This window comes from Myodes glareolus, chromosome 2 (genome assembly GCF_982192425.1).
Source record: "Myodes glareolus chromosome 2, mMyoGla1.1, whole genome shotgun sequence".
NCBI classification, from domain to species: Eukaryota; Metazoa; Chordata; class Mammalia; order Rodentia; family Cricetidae; genus Myodes; species Myodes glareolus.
In genome coordinates, this window is record NC_142027.1 from 65,326,443 (window position 1) to 65,342,180 (window position 15,738).

The 15,738-nt window shown below is 46.3% G+C and overlaps 2 protein-coding genes across 4 annotated transcripts in view; one reads left to right on the forward strand and one right to left on the reverse strand.

The window, feature by feature from the left end:
• LOC125413061 (protein mono-ADP-ribosyltransferase PARP14) overlaps window positions 1-3,396 on the forward strand; it is a 651,703-nt gene extending 648,307 nt beyond the window's left edge. For 2 of the 3 annotated variants that reach the window (XM_087901082.1, XM_087901077.1), the window contains exons 15-17: window positions 112-245; window positions 1,235-1,409; window positions 1,696-3,396. In XM_087901082.1, coding sequence (XP_087757208.1) covers window positions 112-245; window positions 1,235-1,409; window positions 1,696-1,985 — 599 coding nt within the window. In that variant the 3' untranslated portion in view covers window positions 1,986-3,396. The remainder of the gene's footprint in view (window positions 1-111; window positions 246-1,234; window positions 1,410-1,695) is intronic. The other variant, XM_087901083.1, reaches the window with a different exon arrangement.
• A 3,992-nt stretch (window positions 3,397-7,388) lies between these two features.
• Window positions 7,389-15,738, reverse strand: part of Hspbap1 (HSPB1 associated protein 1) — a 55,077-nt gene continuing 46,727 nt past the window's right edge. Inside the window, exons 5-8 of the mRNA XM_048454167.3 lie at window positions 13,306-13,477; window positions 11,839-11,922; window positions 8,083-8,193; window positions 7,389-7,967 (exon numbers count right to left, since the gene is read on the reverse strand). Coding sequence (XP_048310124.3) covers window positions 7,437-7,967; window positions 8,083-8,193; window positions 11,839-11,922; window positions 13,306-13,477 — 898 coding nt within the window. The 3' untranslated portion in view covers window positions 7,389-7,436. The remainder of the gene's footprint in view (window positions 7,968-8,082; window positions 8,194-11,838; window positions 11,923-13,305; window positions 13,478-15,738) is intronic.

Sequence of the window (15,738 nt, forward strand, 5' to 3'; positions counted from 1 at the left end):
CAAGAAATGTCTCGAATACATAGAATTATGAGACTATAATACAACAGGGAGGCAGGTTTGTCAAAGCATACTGGAAATGAACACAGGAACCCTCAAATGTCTATTTTGCAGCTGAAATCCCTTCAAATTGGAGTGACATGAGGCAGAAGAAATTGCTTGTGGTCAGTCTGCAAACCAGTGATCCCGAGTACAGCATGGTGGCAAACAAGTTCCACCAGACCTGCCAGAACTTCATCATAGAGAAGGTAAGTCGGGTGCTGAGTTTTCTAATGGCAAAGTTACATAGTTATGTAAGTGATATAACCAATATTCCTAAATAAACCCATTCATATATGGGTCTGCAGAGGTGGCCCATGGGTCAGGATTTTGTATTGTGGGATGGAGAGATGGCTCATTGGTTTGGAGCACTGGCTGCTCTTCCACACATCCTGAGTTCAGTTCCCAGCAACCACATAGTGGCTCACAACCATCTGTATTGAGATCTGGTCCCCTCTTCTGGCGTGCAGGAACACATGCAGACAGAACATGATATTTATAATTAATTAATTAAAAAATTTTGTTTTGCGCTGTCAGAGGACCCCAAGTTCCAAGTTTGGCTTCCAGACCCACATCAGGTAGCTTACAATAGCCTGAAACTGTAGCATTTATCTAGTCAACCTAACTTGGTGTGTTAACTCCAGGCCGGTAAGACAGGCTTCCCTCCCCCCTCCTCTCTCTCTGTGGGGGGGGGAGGGGTGTGTAGGAGGGTTAGAGAAAGGTATTGTTCATACATGGAGAGGTCAGATTGTAAGTTTGTGGAGTCAGTGTCCTCCTTCCAACTTTAGGGATCGAACTCAGGTCGCCATATTCTTCCTGAGCTGTTTTACCAGTTCTAAAAGTATTTCTGAACATAGGACGCTGCACAAGTAGAATTTATACTTATGAAAGCCACACCGAAGAATGGTGGTGCACGCCTTTAATCCCAACACTTAGTAGATTGCAGGTCTTTAATCCCAGCACTTGGGAAGCAGAGGCAGGTGGATCTCTGTGAGTTCAAGGACAACCTGGTATACAAAAGCTGGTTCCAGGCCCCAAAGCTACAGGAAAATGTGGTCTTGAAAAACCATTAAAAAAGAGGAAGAAGGAAAGAAGAAAAAACAGAAAACGAAAAAGAAAGACAAAGACAGTAATTTGCTATCACTTGGCAAGGGCTCTTGGCATCTCCAGAATAACTCAATACTTTATTAATTTATAGATTGAAAGGATCCAGAATCCAGCTCTCTGGAGGAGGTACCAGGCAAATAAAAAAATCATGGATGAAAAGAATGGCCATGAAAGAAATGAGAAACAACTCTTCCACGGGACGGAGGCTAGCTCTATTCCACACCTCAACAGCCACGGATTTAACCGTAGCTACGCAGGGAAGAACGGTGAGGAAGGATGCAGTCAGTTTCCCCAAATGGGCTGCTGACTTGGAACCGCCCTGGGCTCTGTTCACTGTGTTCCTCACATTGAGGTGGCCAAAGTAGAGTCAGTTTTAGCAGTAAACAGCTATATGTCCTCTGAGGAGGAAAACTGATAATAACAATGATGATGATAAAGAAAATATTTAAAATAGTCAAGCCGATCATTCCTTTCACATTAGTTGACAGAGTGGGCTAACATGCAGATTTATATGCTACATTGAATTACTTTAAAATGTCTTTCTCTTTGCAGCCACGTACTTTGGAAAGGGAACCTATTTTGCTGTCAATGCTTCCTATTCAGCTGATGATACATATTCCAGACCAGATGCCAATGGGAAGAAGCATATGTATTACGTGCAGGTTCTCACTGGGAACTACACAAAGGGAAACCAGTCACTGATTGTGCCTCCTCCAAGGGACCCTCAAAATCCTACTGACTTGTACGACACCGTCACAGATAATGATAAAAACCCAAGTATATTTGTAGTGTTCTATGACAATCAAGCATACCCAGAGTACCTCATCACCTTTAGGCGGTGACACTTCAGGGCACCTTCACATCTTCTGCAAGACAGACTTTAACTGTCTTCCTCCTTGTGCTTGCTCTTTCTTTGCCGTGGACGTTTCCTCAGCTGCTTATCCATAGTGAAAATGAATCCACTTGAGAGCCAATCAACTTGAGAATTTAAATCAGGTAACAGCTGAAGCTGTGCTATCTCAAATGTGACAGTAACATCCTCACAGACTTTCAGGACGCCATGCAATTCTGGCTGCCACCAGTGGAATCGTCTCAGAGAGGTGGTGTGTCGTGGGGACACACAGTCACTGAGCCAGTAAGGCTGCTAACTGCAGCTGAACAGATCCAGAGCAGAGAACCTGTTCCTTCACTAACAGCCCTGTGTCATGTGGGCTGGACAGCTCCAGGCAGGGCTATGTACAAAATGGGTGCTGGCAGATGGCGTGTGATTGACGTGAACTGAGCACCAAGGAGGGGCATTGCTCAGAAGCCATGGCCCAATTGCTAGAGGCCCTGGCAATGTCAACTCCAGAGTTCTAGTACCACAGTAAATGCAATGTGAATACTCCTGCTTCATCTCCAGGGAAAACCCTGTGAGAATGAGTGAACGCCGAGGAGATCTGCTAGCGTCTTTCCCAGGGCAGGCAAGCTTGTGATGACTTCACAGCTTTGTGTGTAAGCCAATTAGTCAGACTGCTAACTCAGAGGCTACTGGATGGTAATTCTTTCTTGTGGTACTGGGGACTGAACCCAGGGCCTCACATAAGCCAGGGACAACTCTACCACTGAGCTACACAGCCCCAGCCCTCTTTACTTCTTATGTTGAGGCAGGATCTCATTTAGTTGCACAGGCTGGCTCTGATATCCTTCCATAGCCGTGGCAGGCCTTGAACTCAGTCTCTTCCTGCTTTGGCTACTTGTCTGAGGCCTGTGCCACTAGACCTGGCTAACGTTGTTCTTGTAATTTTCTCAGTGCCGTTTATTGAGTGCCTAGACTTTGCAGGTAGAGTGAGAGATGCGGTCACATCCATGATCTTGTTCCCATGAATAGTGCTTTGGGAAGAGTATTTCAGGGCTTAAGCGAATATGTTCAGAGTACTTCAAGTGGAGCAAGGGTCACCATTGCTGCCACAACAACACAGAGGCCTTGGAACCTCTGCTGCTCTTTCTAAGTGGGCTGGCACAGACTGTGGCTTAGGAGAGGCTGGCTTCCTCTGCACTGGCATCTGAACTCAATGCCAACAGTGGTCTAAGGAAATGGAATAAAAATGAGAGGTCTATTTTCATCTGCTTTTGTCCTCATGGTAGGTGGTTTAGTTAACTCAGGGCAAGGCTGAATAGCCAGATGTTACACTGTGGAATAAAGACCCAACCAGCAAATGTCACAGTCACCTTCAGCCTTTCCTCACTTCTAGTAAAATTACTTGAAAAATGTCTCAGTGGAATCATTTTTCCCCTAAAGGGCAAACATGCGGAGGGTCTGTGTAGGTCAATGACTTACAGTGGACACAATTAGCAGGACAGCACTGAGGGTCCTTAAGGTACCAATGCTCAGTTGGGAATTACAGGAGGGGAACCATGCAGGTTAAGGTTCAGAGAGCCTGTATCCAGTGAGCAGCCAGCCTGGAGCCCTAGACAGGTCTGGATAGCTTGGAGTAGGGCCACACAGTCTATGCTCCTTGGTCACCCAAGGAACATGCTGAAGGCTCAGTCTGTGCTGCCCTCCATGCTGTACAGAATCTGCTTTCAGTGAGCACCTGGAGGTCCATCAGCCCTGACAACCAGGACCACGCCAGGACTCTGGGGCCCAGGAACTTCACTTTTGTATCCCCAGGGGCCAGAGAGAGGGCTCAGTGATTAAGAGCATTTGCTCTTGAAGAGGATGTGGGTTAAGTTCCCAGCCCCCATATGGCAGTTATTGGCCACTTGTTACTATAGTTTCAGGGAGCCAATGTCTGCTTTCTGACCTCTGAGGGAACTGCACACATGTGGAACACATCTACACATGCAGGCAAACACACATAATAAATGAAAGAAAAAGTCTTAAAAGACTTCCAAACTATACAACTGTACTAACTGCATCCACAGATATCACCCAGACCTGATTAGGTCATTTCCTTAAAACCAATACCCAAAACCTTTTCATGATGCCTTGAAAGCACAATGACCCCTGGCCCCCATACCTACTGAAAACAAGATGGGTTTGTTAGCCCTGCTGACTCAGATACAACTCAGCTGGACACCACGGGAGTGTGTGAGCTCCGATGGCCTCTGCAGAGCCCAAGGACTCCTTTACCAGTTGGTATTTCTCACTCAACTGTGATGCTCTAGAGCAGGATGGGGTGGGAGCCAGGTCATGCTGGCTTTCTCTGTGCTCACCCTCTGCTGCCTCTTGGCAATCAGCCAGGGACTCACAATCTCTCCAGAACTTCGGGGAAGCCCCTGCCATCACCAGCTTCTAATGATGTTGTCTGAACTCTTCCCAGGTCTTTGTATAACACCATTTCTTCCCAAAGAATGAAAGACTTCCCTGTTGTAGAACCTCCAAGCTTCCCTGAGCCTGGCCTACACTGAGTCCATTCTGCCTTAGTCCATGCCTTCAGAGAACCTAGACTGCCTTGTGAGAAACTTACCTAGAAACAACATTTGCTGAGCAGTTTCATCAAATAATGCCCGTGATGCAAACTGTGTTCTTATCTTTTAAAATCAGAAGAGAGCTGTAACCCAGCCCTGACACTGTTGGTGTTTATAATAACGCAACTTCTGAGAGCTCCAGGACTCACCAGACTGCCTGCACAGGATGCCCACAGGATACTGAACCCTGGAGTGAGTCTCGGGTTATCTCTTCTTTTCTCCCCTATTCCATACAGACCTCAGCCCTCCAGACTGCTTCGATGACTCACAGCTGAGCCATGCACAGCAAACCAAAAAGTACCTGAAGAAAGAGATCTGTTCTGTGATGGAACCAAATCTAAGAACAGACACAGCTCTGGCCACAGCAAGCTCTGTGGCATAGCCACTGGTGGAGCATTGCCTACACCGCTCTCTTGTCTGCCTACTCAAAGATCTAGGAGTGTGCTGTGCTCCTTACATGCTGAGCACTGGCCCAAGTTCTGTGAATGAAGCAGTAACCGCATAAAACTCCCTATCCTCATGGAGTTATGTTGTACTGGGGGAAGAGGGGACCTCTGAGGGCTAAGAGAGAAAACAAACAGCCACACAGGCTGGTTGATGCCCACGTGAGTGTATGTGCAGGTTGGTCAGTACGCCTGTGCAGACATGAGACAGATCCCCCTTTCAACCTCCCTTCACTCTAGACACTACTGTCTAGTTGTTTAAAACATTCCATCGGAATGTATGCAGCAATACATAGGAGACAAAAATGTCAAAAATATATAAAGTCTCACCCTGTAACATCTGGGGTAACTCTAGCTTTTGGTAGATCTGTGAGAAGCCTGCTGGTTGGTCCAATAAACTACGGTCCTGTTAAAAGAAGTCTCAGGGCTGGGCAGTGGCACACGCCTTTAATCCCAACACTCATAAGGCAAAGGCAGGTGGATCTTTGTGAGTTTGAGGTCAACCTGGTCTAACACAGATAGTTCCAGGACAGGCTCCAAGCTACAGAGAAACCCTGTCTCAAAAAACAAAAACAAAACAAAAAGAAGTCTTAGTGTCTCAAGCTTGCAGCAACATGGTGATTGGGAAAAATGAACAATAACCAGACAGGCAAACACGGGCCAGAGTAGGGCAGCTCTGCAGGTGTCGGGGGATCAACCCATTCTAGGAATCACGGTTACCAGTGCTGGGCCAGCAGTGCTGAGACTGGGAGAAGGGAACAGCGAGGCTCTGCTTGAGGCCTCTGCTGGACGTCTTCAGTGCTGTGCTCTGTTCCTGCTTTCTGCACCACACAGTCTCACACCCACTCTGCCACAGCAATCTTAAGGCCACCATAGATGATGGGAAATAGATGGCTGGTGGAGGTCCAATAAACATTTACAAGAATAAGCCAGCACAGTGGCATACGCCTTTAATCCAGGTCCACAAATGTGAGCCAGTCTGACTTCAGAGCACCATGCTGGGAAAAGGTGACCACAGCAAAATTTTTTAGGAAAAGCCCATTTACAACCATGCACAACCTCATCACCTGCTGTTCCATCTTTTATTTTAAGCTCATACAATTTAGAACCAACCTTGTTAGTGCAAACCTGTAATCCCAGCACCTGGGGAGGCAGGGTCAGGGGATCTTGAATTCAAGGCCAGCCTGACATACATAGCAAAACTGTGTTTGAAATACAAGCTCTCAACTTGACCAGGAAGCCTGGCTGGGGAGCTCAGAGGCCCTGGGAGTGAATCTACCACTGTTATTTTGTTGAATGAACAGAACATCAAATGGCCTTCCAAATCCTATCGAGATCAGCCCCGAGTCCTCATCAGAGAGGCTTCTTGGTACAGGGAATGGTGTTAACACAAAGCCTGGAGAAACAGGGAAGGAGCTGGGAGAGGCAAGGGGATCTCTGTGAGTTCAAGGCCAGCCTAACCTACATAGAGCTAGAGCTACACAGTAGGACCCTGTCTCAAAACAAAACACCACCACTCCCGTAAAGAAAGAAACAGGGAGGAAGAGGGCTGGAAAACTTTCTATAAGCCAGGGGTCAGGGAGGAATGAGGCAGAACAATGCTTGGTTTTTTGAGACAGGGTGTCTCTGTGTAGCTTTGGTACCTGTCCTTGAACTAACTCTAGTAGACAAGGCTGGTGTCAAACTCAGAGAAATTTGCCTGCCTCTGCCTCCTGAGTGCTGGAATTAAAGGCATATGCCACCACCACCCAGCCACCACTTACTATTCTTAGACAGGCACATGAACCCACACCCCTAGCTGTTGGCTCCTTCGTGAAGGAAAGTCAATTTTCTTTAGGTGTATAGCCCCTGTGCTGTAGGAATTCCTACTGTAGCCTGTAAGTTACCCGTCCACTGGGGCGTGGCCTCTTATACTATATATACCAATGAAAAGCACGTGTCCGGCCTCTTTCTGGCTGCGGGATTCGGTTACTGTTCTCCGATCCAGCAGAGGATACTGATTTGTGAGTCTGCCCCCTAAATAAATAACCATCTATTCTTCTCAATTCTGAGCTAGTGTGGGATTTCTTTTAAGCGTCCTTTTTCACCCCTGGAAGGCTAGTCAGGGCCCAGTGGACAGCCATACACCACGTGCATATAGGGGGCAGTAATTGGACTCAAGGTGTTGAAAAACAAGAAAAGAGAATGAATATAACAATACAAAGTTTGGAGGGGGATGAAGGGGACTGGGAAGAGACGGGAGGTGGGCAATGAGGAGACAGTCCAAATATACTGTATACAGATATTACGCCTCAAAGAATAAGTAAAAAACACTACGTAAAAAGCAAACAAATAAGCCTGTCATACTAGTTCTAAAATTAAATTTTAAAATTTTATTTAAAAAATAATCTATTAGAATCACAAACTTTTTCCTTGTATCAAAAGCTGGGCCACCAACCTGGTCACTTGTGGATTTACCAGGCAGTCCAGCAAGTCATCTGTGGACACGGATGTCCAAGATGGAGCCACAGCGCACCTCGAGGTGACCTGCTCCGCCACTGCGCTTGCTCCTCTCCTAGTTTGTTGCCTCCTGGCACAGGACAGTTCTGTAGCGTGCTCTCCATCTCTGTCAACACATTCTTTGCTGTCATTTTCCAATGCACATCCTTTCTCTGAAGGTGGATCGTCCGATGTGGGTGTCACAGGGACCAGATCTGGGCCAAACAGACAGGTGACCTCCTGTGTCTCCGTCTGCACTGTAAAGCACTGGCTGTGTGCCTGTTCTACTTCCATGTGATCCTGCCTCCTTGGCTCTTCCTTCCTCCAGTTCTCCCCGTTTACGCTCAGTGCCTGCATTTCTACTTCTTTAGCTTTTCCACAGTGGGCAAAAAAAGCACAAACAGCATCATTTAAGTAGCAGCAATTCACTTCATGAGATGTTTCTTCAACCTAGGAAGAAGAATAGCCCTTCAGACCCGATTGAGCTGAAGTGGAAACCAACACTCTGTCCTGACCGATTCACCATCAAAATCCAAGAGCCAGGATGGAAACCTGGCCATCCTACCTCAGTGGGGTTCAGCCAGGCTCTAGGGTGGTGCGGATCCTCTGCAGTCTTCAGGGCACACACGAGCATGCGGGTGATTGCCTCTTCCACCCGCGCTAGGTGGTCCTCCTCCTAAGATGAGATAAAACATTAAAATTACAAAATTAGAATGACAAAACACCATTTTGTTATTCATCTCTGTGCCTCACGATTTCAGAGTCTCTTTTAGTTGTATGTTCTGTTCCCCCACAAATGTCAACTTTGTCACAGAAGGAACCAGTGTGTTGCTGGGAGCACCAGGACTCTCCTGTGTTCATTATCATCTGCCATCTACACTAGTGTAGGACAGACAATGCACCAAAATTAGGAATGATTTTTTTTTAGAAGACACAGGCCTTGTGTACAAATGACCTTAGATAATTTTTTCCTAATCTTTCCCACTCCTTGGTATGTCCAATTGTTTAAAAGTATTAATCACATGGAGTAATGACTTCTATGAAGTTTAAAAGCAAATTCATGTGAAACATGGGGAATGGGGCGGCTGGGCTGTGGAGAGGCTGTCACACAAGAGGAGAACACATGCCTGCCCCATGGGGGCTGGGACCAGATTCCCCAATGTGGGGATGGGGTAGTGAGAGGTTGGGCGTGGGATGCAAGCCTACAGACTAAGATGGAGGATCCCTTGAAGTCTGGAGTCTGAAATCTCCAGGACATGTTGACAGACTGCAGGCCCATCTGAGGCCACTTAGGGAAACTGTTTCAGAAAACAAAACAAACAAAAAGTGGGTAAACATCTAAGCACAGCTTCTTGATAAACAAAAGGTATATCATACAGCATTACTGATGAATAGAATTAAAACCAATAACTTCTATTCCTTAAAAAACAGAGCAAGAAAAATCATTTAAAACAGATGCTTTTACACACTTAACTAAAAAGAGCTTATCATATAGAACCCACAAGAATTTTGCACATATTAATAATTTTGTAAATGGGCAACAGACATGAAAATGGACATTTTAAAAAGAAGAATATCTGACTGAGAGATGCCTGAAAACAGCCAACCGTCAGGAAAATCACAACTGACACTTTCAGAAGATGGTCGGATTTGCCTGTGCTGAGGAAACAGACTGACAGACACAGCTTCACTAAAGATAGAAATGCATGTTGTGAGGGACACTTGGAAATATGCTGGCATCATCTCATCACCTAGAGTCCTGTGTACCCACAGACCAGCCACCACTCCATGTCTATACACCATCCCTGAAGAAACTCTTGCACATGTATGTCAGAAGACATGTACAAGAAAGATTCTGTTCATGAACGCAAAAAACTGCAAACCGTACAATTATCCACCAGCAGAACAGCCAGTAACAACTACTCAGTAGTACCTTGATGCAAGAGACCAACAGGCCACAGGAAGAAGAGAAAAGTTGTCCTCAATACAGTCAAGCCTGAGAAACACAGCACTGAATTTATAAAGGAAATCCCCACAGTGAGGCCTCACTTCACGCTGACGTGGATGCAGCGTAAACAACAGATCCCACAGGTGGGGTAAGGAGGTGAGGAACTCGGTCTACAACGGCTGATGGGCAGGTAAAGTGGTGCAGGACCCCGAGAAGTGGGCTGGGAACTAACAGGGGAAACAGAGAAGCAACGTGGGACGTTTTGGGGGGTGGAAAATTTTGGGGTCAAGCTGGCTAGGCTTTGATGCCCAGGTGTTCAGTCAACACAAGTCTAGATGGCACCGTGGGGAATCCCGAGCCGTGGTTGGCATCACAGTCAGTGCTGACATGAGGGGAAGATTACACAGGAGATGGGGGCGGGGCTCCTCAGTCACTTGGTTGTCAGCATCAGTAGCAAAAGGCTGAGAAGGATTCTGTGTCAGGACTCCAACAGAACGCGGTAAGCAGGCGAGCATTTGGACCTTCCCAGGAAACGTCCATGGAACAATGGGTCATATGGTTTGCCAGAGCTCTCCGGACAGAGTACCGGTAGCTATGTGGATGGATGGACATAGCCAACAAAGCTAAATTTTCTTTTTAAGCAAGAACATGAAAACAGAAGACTAGCCTGAAGGAGGACTTGGAAGGGACAAAATACAGATACAGTTATCAGTGCTCTAGTTTGGAGTTATTAGGTAGTGAATGGATTTACTGATACTACATTATCTTTAAAAAACAGACTTATTTTTATCTTATTTAGGTGTAGATGTGTGTGTGTGTGTGCATGTGTGTGTGTGTGTGTGTGTGTGTGTGTGTGTGTGTGTAGTGTCTGTAGAGGCCAGAAGAGGGTGTTGGATCCTCTGGAGTTGAAATTAATAGATAGCTGTGGGTCAGTTGACATGGGTGCTAGGAACTGAACTCTGCTTCTCTGAAAGAGTCCTACATTTCAAAGGAAAAAAAATCAAAGAATGAGAGGAAATATTTAAAAATAAAAAAAATTCTAAGCTAAGTTGAAATAAAATACTGATGTAAAAATTGAGTAAAAGCACTACTAGGAATATCTGAGAACACACTTTACCCCAGAGCCTGTAAGGCAGAATCTGCATTTCAACAGTGAAACCAAGAAGGGTAGATACTGTACCACCTGCACTGAACTAGAGCCTTCTAGCTCCTGTTTAAAGATTCAGGACAGGAACATCAGAACGAGTTAGCAGTGCTAATTGATTTAAGCTTCATCTCTAGGCTGCTGAGCTGGGTTCAGTTACAATCACTGTTTTCTAAATGCAGAAAGTGAACATGCCTGGTGTGAGCCATCTGCTGGGGACACGGGGAATGGCAGGTGTGATTCCTGCAGGGACTCCATCTCACATTTGCTCCAGCTGCAGTTCCAAGCACTTTCTAGCTGTGAGGCTGCTATCTCCCTGCACACTCCTCACCTAAGCCCCAGGAGCTCTGTGTCCCCTCTTCCCTCAGCTCTTAAGTACAGCTTGCTTCCTGTTCCAGTAACTCTCAGGATACACCTACTCCAAAGTCCTTCCCATAACTGAGGGAAATACCTTACCAAGGGTAGGATACATCTGCCAAAGAGAGCAGAGAAATGTCAGGCTTCAGGTTAAGGAGGGCAACCGGATTCCTAAAGATGCAATCAAAGACTGCAATTAAAGGCAGCGCAGACGCAACTGGAGCGTCGGGTAAGTGCCAGACTTGGTTCTGATGGCTACTGTGCTGTCAAATACAACAGGGAACCGGGAGGAAGCTGGTACTGGGAAAGGCTCCTGGCAGAAATGAGTGCTAAGAATACAGGGCTACATGGTTCTACTTGAGACAATGTTTAAGTCATGGTTAGAAATGAGGACCCTGAACCAAGAAGCAGATATTTCCCTCTGCGATAGTGTGGGATGGAACCAGCAGTGTTAGACATATATGCAGACCCCACCAGGTCTATCATGACTTTCCTGATACCACTCAAGGGAACCATCAATGTCAAGGGAGTAGCTGGGCAAAGTAGCATGTGTGGCATCCCAGCATTAGGGAGACTGAGGCAGGAGGACCGTGAGTTTGAGGCCTATGTGGAGATACCCCATCTCACACAAAACACAATACAACAAACTCAAGCAAAACAAGAGAGCATACAAACAAAATCATCCTGGTCACACAAAATTAGTGGTCGAATTTTGCACACAGGCTTTTCTTATCTTGGGGATTTTCTCTCTCTCTCTCTCTCTCTCTCTCTCTCTCTCTCTCTCTCTCTCTCTCTGTGTGTGTGTGTGTGTGTGTGTGTCTCTCTCTTTCTCTTTCTTGTTTTTTCATTTAAAGGACAACAAGAAAAAGTACCAGCTCAATCCAGGAGTTTATACTGACGGTGACAGGATCAATGGATTCCACATAATGCCACCAGTGTCTGGGAACAAACAGAACCTGAAAACCAAATGAAAAGTAGTTAACACGAGAACAGAGCATTTCTCACTCTAACTGAGACTGCTAAAGGGAAAGAGACAATGAATCCAAGGGAGCAGAGTGAAGGGGAAGAAGAACCCCAGCTGTCTCCTGTGTTCCTCCTCTAACTGGTGAGTTCAGAGGCCTACACAGGATGCTGGCGGCTTTCTGTTCTTCTTAGTCCTGTGACTTCTCTGTTGACATCTAAACTTTAGTAAAGGCTTTGGAATCCCAGCTCTTCCTCTTTCCCACTGCAGAGGAGCGGTGCACATTCTGACGGATGGCAACATGCAGTGTGTCTCCTTTACCTGCTGGAAAAGCTCCTTAAGTTACGATGGTGTGGGGGAGGCTGCCGGGGAAGGATCACAGCAAGCAGATGTCAGACATCATGGGCAGGAATGTAAAACAGCTACTGCAGAGAACACTAGCAACCTCTCAGAAGGCCAGTCAGCCACAGTCACCTGGACCACCTGCCACAAATAACCATGAACCTTACACAATGCTCACGGCAGCAGCACCCGTTCACAGCAGCTCGTGGCACATCTACATAATCAGGAATTGTTCTGCCTTGAAAACATGTTCCACATGTATGGATGCATGTGTAATGCCCAGAATAGGAAAATTCATGGATACAATGTAAAGTAGTAATAGTCGGGGGTTGTGGGAAGAGGCATGAAGGGCAGTGTCTTGTCCAGAAATGTAAGCAACTGGACCAGGTCCATCTGGCAGTACATGTGTGAACTGGTTGGACATGTGTGAACTGGTAAGACATGTGTGAAGAGAGCAGGAGAAGAGCTAGCAAGGAGGGAGCAATGTGGGGAAGACTGGATAACGGTGATTGAGGGAATGGATTCTCTGTGAGACCAAGAAAACCTTCCAGATGGTAAGAAACTGGGGCAGGCAAGTGCCAGTGTTGTAGAGGGAATTTTCCCCACAAGGTGGCAGTGGGAAATAACAGTCTCTTCAGAAGTGATTCGGAAGCAGTTGCCATTCTTGCTGGAAAAGCAAAGATCATCCTCAGTCGACCTCTGAGGGCCTGGGTGCACTAAGCCGGTGCTCACTGTCACCAGAACAGGTATTAACTGGGAATAAACATCCTAGTACCCACACTCTGACATGATCTCTTCACCTGGGTGAAAAGAATGGCTTTCTCAAGGCCTAGTCTCCTCTTCACCAGCAGGAGGAGCTGTGCTCCCTCTACCCATTTCTTCAGGGCAGAGCTGTAGGTCTCAAGCCCACAGATGGGAAGCTGGCCTCCAGCAGCAGGGCTGCAGGGAGGACTCCATTGTCATCTGTAGGGAGAGAAGTACAGTCACCTGGCTGTGGTGTCCACTGACAGGTCATCGATGTTTAAAGCCCCATTACCTGTCCTGGGCTCAGCGTGACCGTATGTCTCCGAGCTTTCTGGAATTGAGGAAAACGCTTTAAGTCAGGGTTGACAACATTGATTTTACTGAACACACTAGACTCTTCGTAAGGGATTCTGGTTGGATAAAGGGAAGGCGTATCTTCAGGAGGAAAGAGATGCCATTGTTTCCTAAGGAGAAAATAAGATACCAGTTAAAACTCTCTCAACTTGAGACAAAACATGTAGGAAGGTGGCAGCCCAGTGTTCAGTCTTACTGGTTTAAATTCCCTTCCTACAGAAACACAGGCACCACCACAGTGGTCACCTGGCCTCTCACTCACAGCTGATCCCCTGCAGATGTCTGGTGGAAAGCAGCTTTCCAGTGGGTTTCTCATGCCCTGCTGAGGGAGCCCCTCTCATTGCAGGGATAGGTTCTCTCTCCTTGTTTTCATCTTATATCAAAGCTTGCTTCCTTATCACTGCTTTCTCTCCTAACCCTGATGCTAACCAGAATAATCTTTGTCCTTTCTGTATTCTTTTTGTGTGATGTGTGTTTGTACGTGTCATACGGATGCATGTGCATGTGTGTGGAGGCAAGAGGTTGACAATGCTGTCTTCCTCATCATGCATTGCCTCAACTTTTTTTCCTGGTCTTTTGAGACATGTTCTCATTATGTAACCTCATTGGCTATCCTGGAACTTACTATGGAGACCATGCTGGCCTCAAACTCATAAAGATCCTCCTGTCTCTACCTTTGAGTGCTGAGATTAACAGCCTGTGTCACCACAAAGGAGCGCCACCTTACTTTTTAAGACAGGAGCTCCCTCTGAACCCAGAGCTCAGACTGGAGAGCCTGTGTGGCCAATCAGCCCCTAGGGCCTCCTGTCTCTGCCTCGCTCAACTCCTGAGTTACAGACATGTACCACGCCTGGCCTTTTATGCAGTGCTGGGTACTGAACTTAGACCATCATGTTCTTGCAGCGACAGTTTACCAGCTGAGCCATCTCTCTAGCCCTGCAAATGTCTGTGTGCTAATATAATCCTGAATAACGCCCCCAAAGCTCTCCCCAGCAAATAGCTTCTGGACCTCTCCTGTCTGGAAGTTAGACATGTTACACTGATCTATGAAGGATGAGAAACTCATAAAAATGCCATATAACCCAAAGTAGTGTAATTGAGGATCTTTTAAAAAAGAGACAATTGTTTTATAAACTGGACCTTTTTAGGAATGGGGGTAATAAATCTTTTTCTTAAAATTTTATCTGATGAAAAGATATAAGGTTCTCCTGTGTGTCTCCCTGGTACCATCAGCCCTTTCTGAACAGGGAAGTGGTGGCTGCCATGTCTAATACCAAATATAATACCAAATATATACTGAAGTCTTATTTCATTTTGGAACTCTGAAGGTTTCACAGACACAGTGAAGTGCTTGACTTCTGGAATTCAAGGGCAGCCTACTATCACACAGCTACAGGGGGAGAACTGTTGAAGATCAGATGCCTGACTGACGGTTACTCCAGGTAGGGCTGTTTGACTCCACAGCACCTGTTGCTAGTGTGGAAGCCATCTTTGATTACTTGGTTTGCTCAGAAGCTAATTTTGGATGGGCTCTGAAGAGATTGTCAACTTCATTTCCAAAGTAGTGGTAGAGAGATCCATGTCTGCTCAGTGTCTCTTGAGCTCACGGACACCCAAAACACTTATACCTTGGCTTCTCCCCTATACTACAGCAGCATCTCCCAGGGAAACAGTCATCACAACCAAGCTACCCATCTGCTTTGTTTGACTCCACACCTTAAAATGTGCAAATCCTTCTAGAGGAGAACTGCATCACCACGCCATTCCCTGATCAAAAGCCTCCCATGGTTCTGTAAGGAAGGAGTGGAGAATTGGGGTGTCTGTATGCAACTAAAGACCTTTATGCTCTCCCTGACTTTTCTGCCCAGTCCGACTGTTCCTAATTCACAATTTACACAGGGTCCTCTGCACAGCCCCTGCTTTCCTGGACCCTGTGTCCCTTCCATCTGAGTGATATAGACATGGACCCTGCTTCAAAGGCCACTACACACATCAGCTGATCCTTCCCACAGAAGCCCCGCCTCTTCCACCTTTCAGTTCCAATGCTTTGAAGCCTCCTTCAAGAGCAAACACTCCTTCACCTCTCTCTGTAGGCCAGGAGGCACCACAGATGGGAACGCTCTCAGGGCAGAGTCCTGGCCTCTGTACTTATTCTTTCACACAGAACTTGATGGACACCCAATAGATGTTTACAAAACCTATTTAATGTCATCAGAGTGCCATGAAAATGGGAAATCTGCTGCTGTTAGACAGTTACAATGAAGCTGTATTTTTTTATCAAAGAAAAACCTGGACTTTTTTTTGTCTTCCTTCCCAATTCAGAGCACACACAAGAGGCAATTTAAAGCAATGCCCTATTGCATCCCATTTC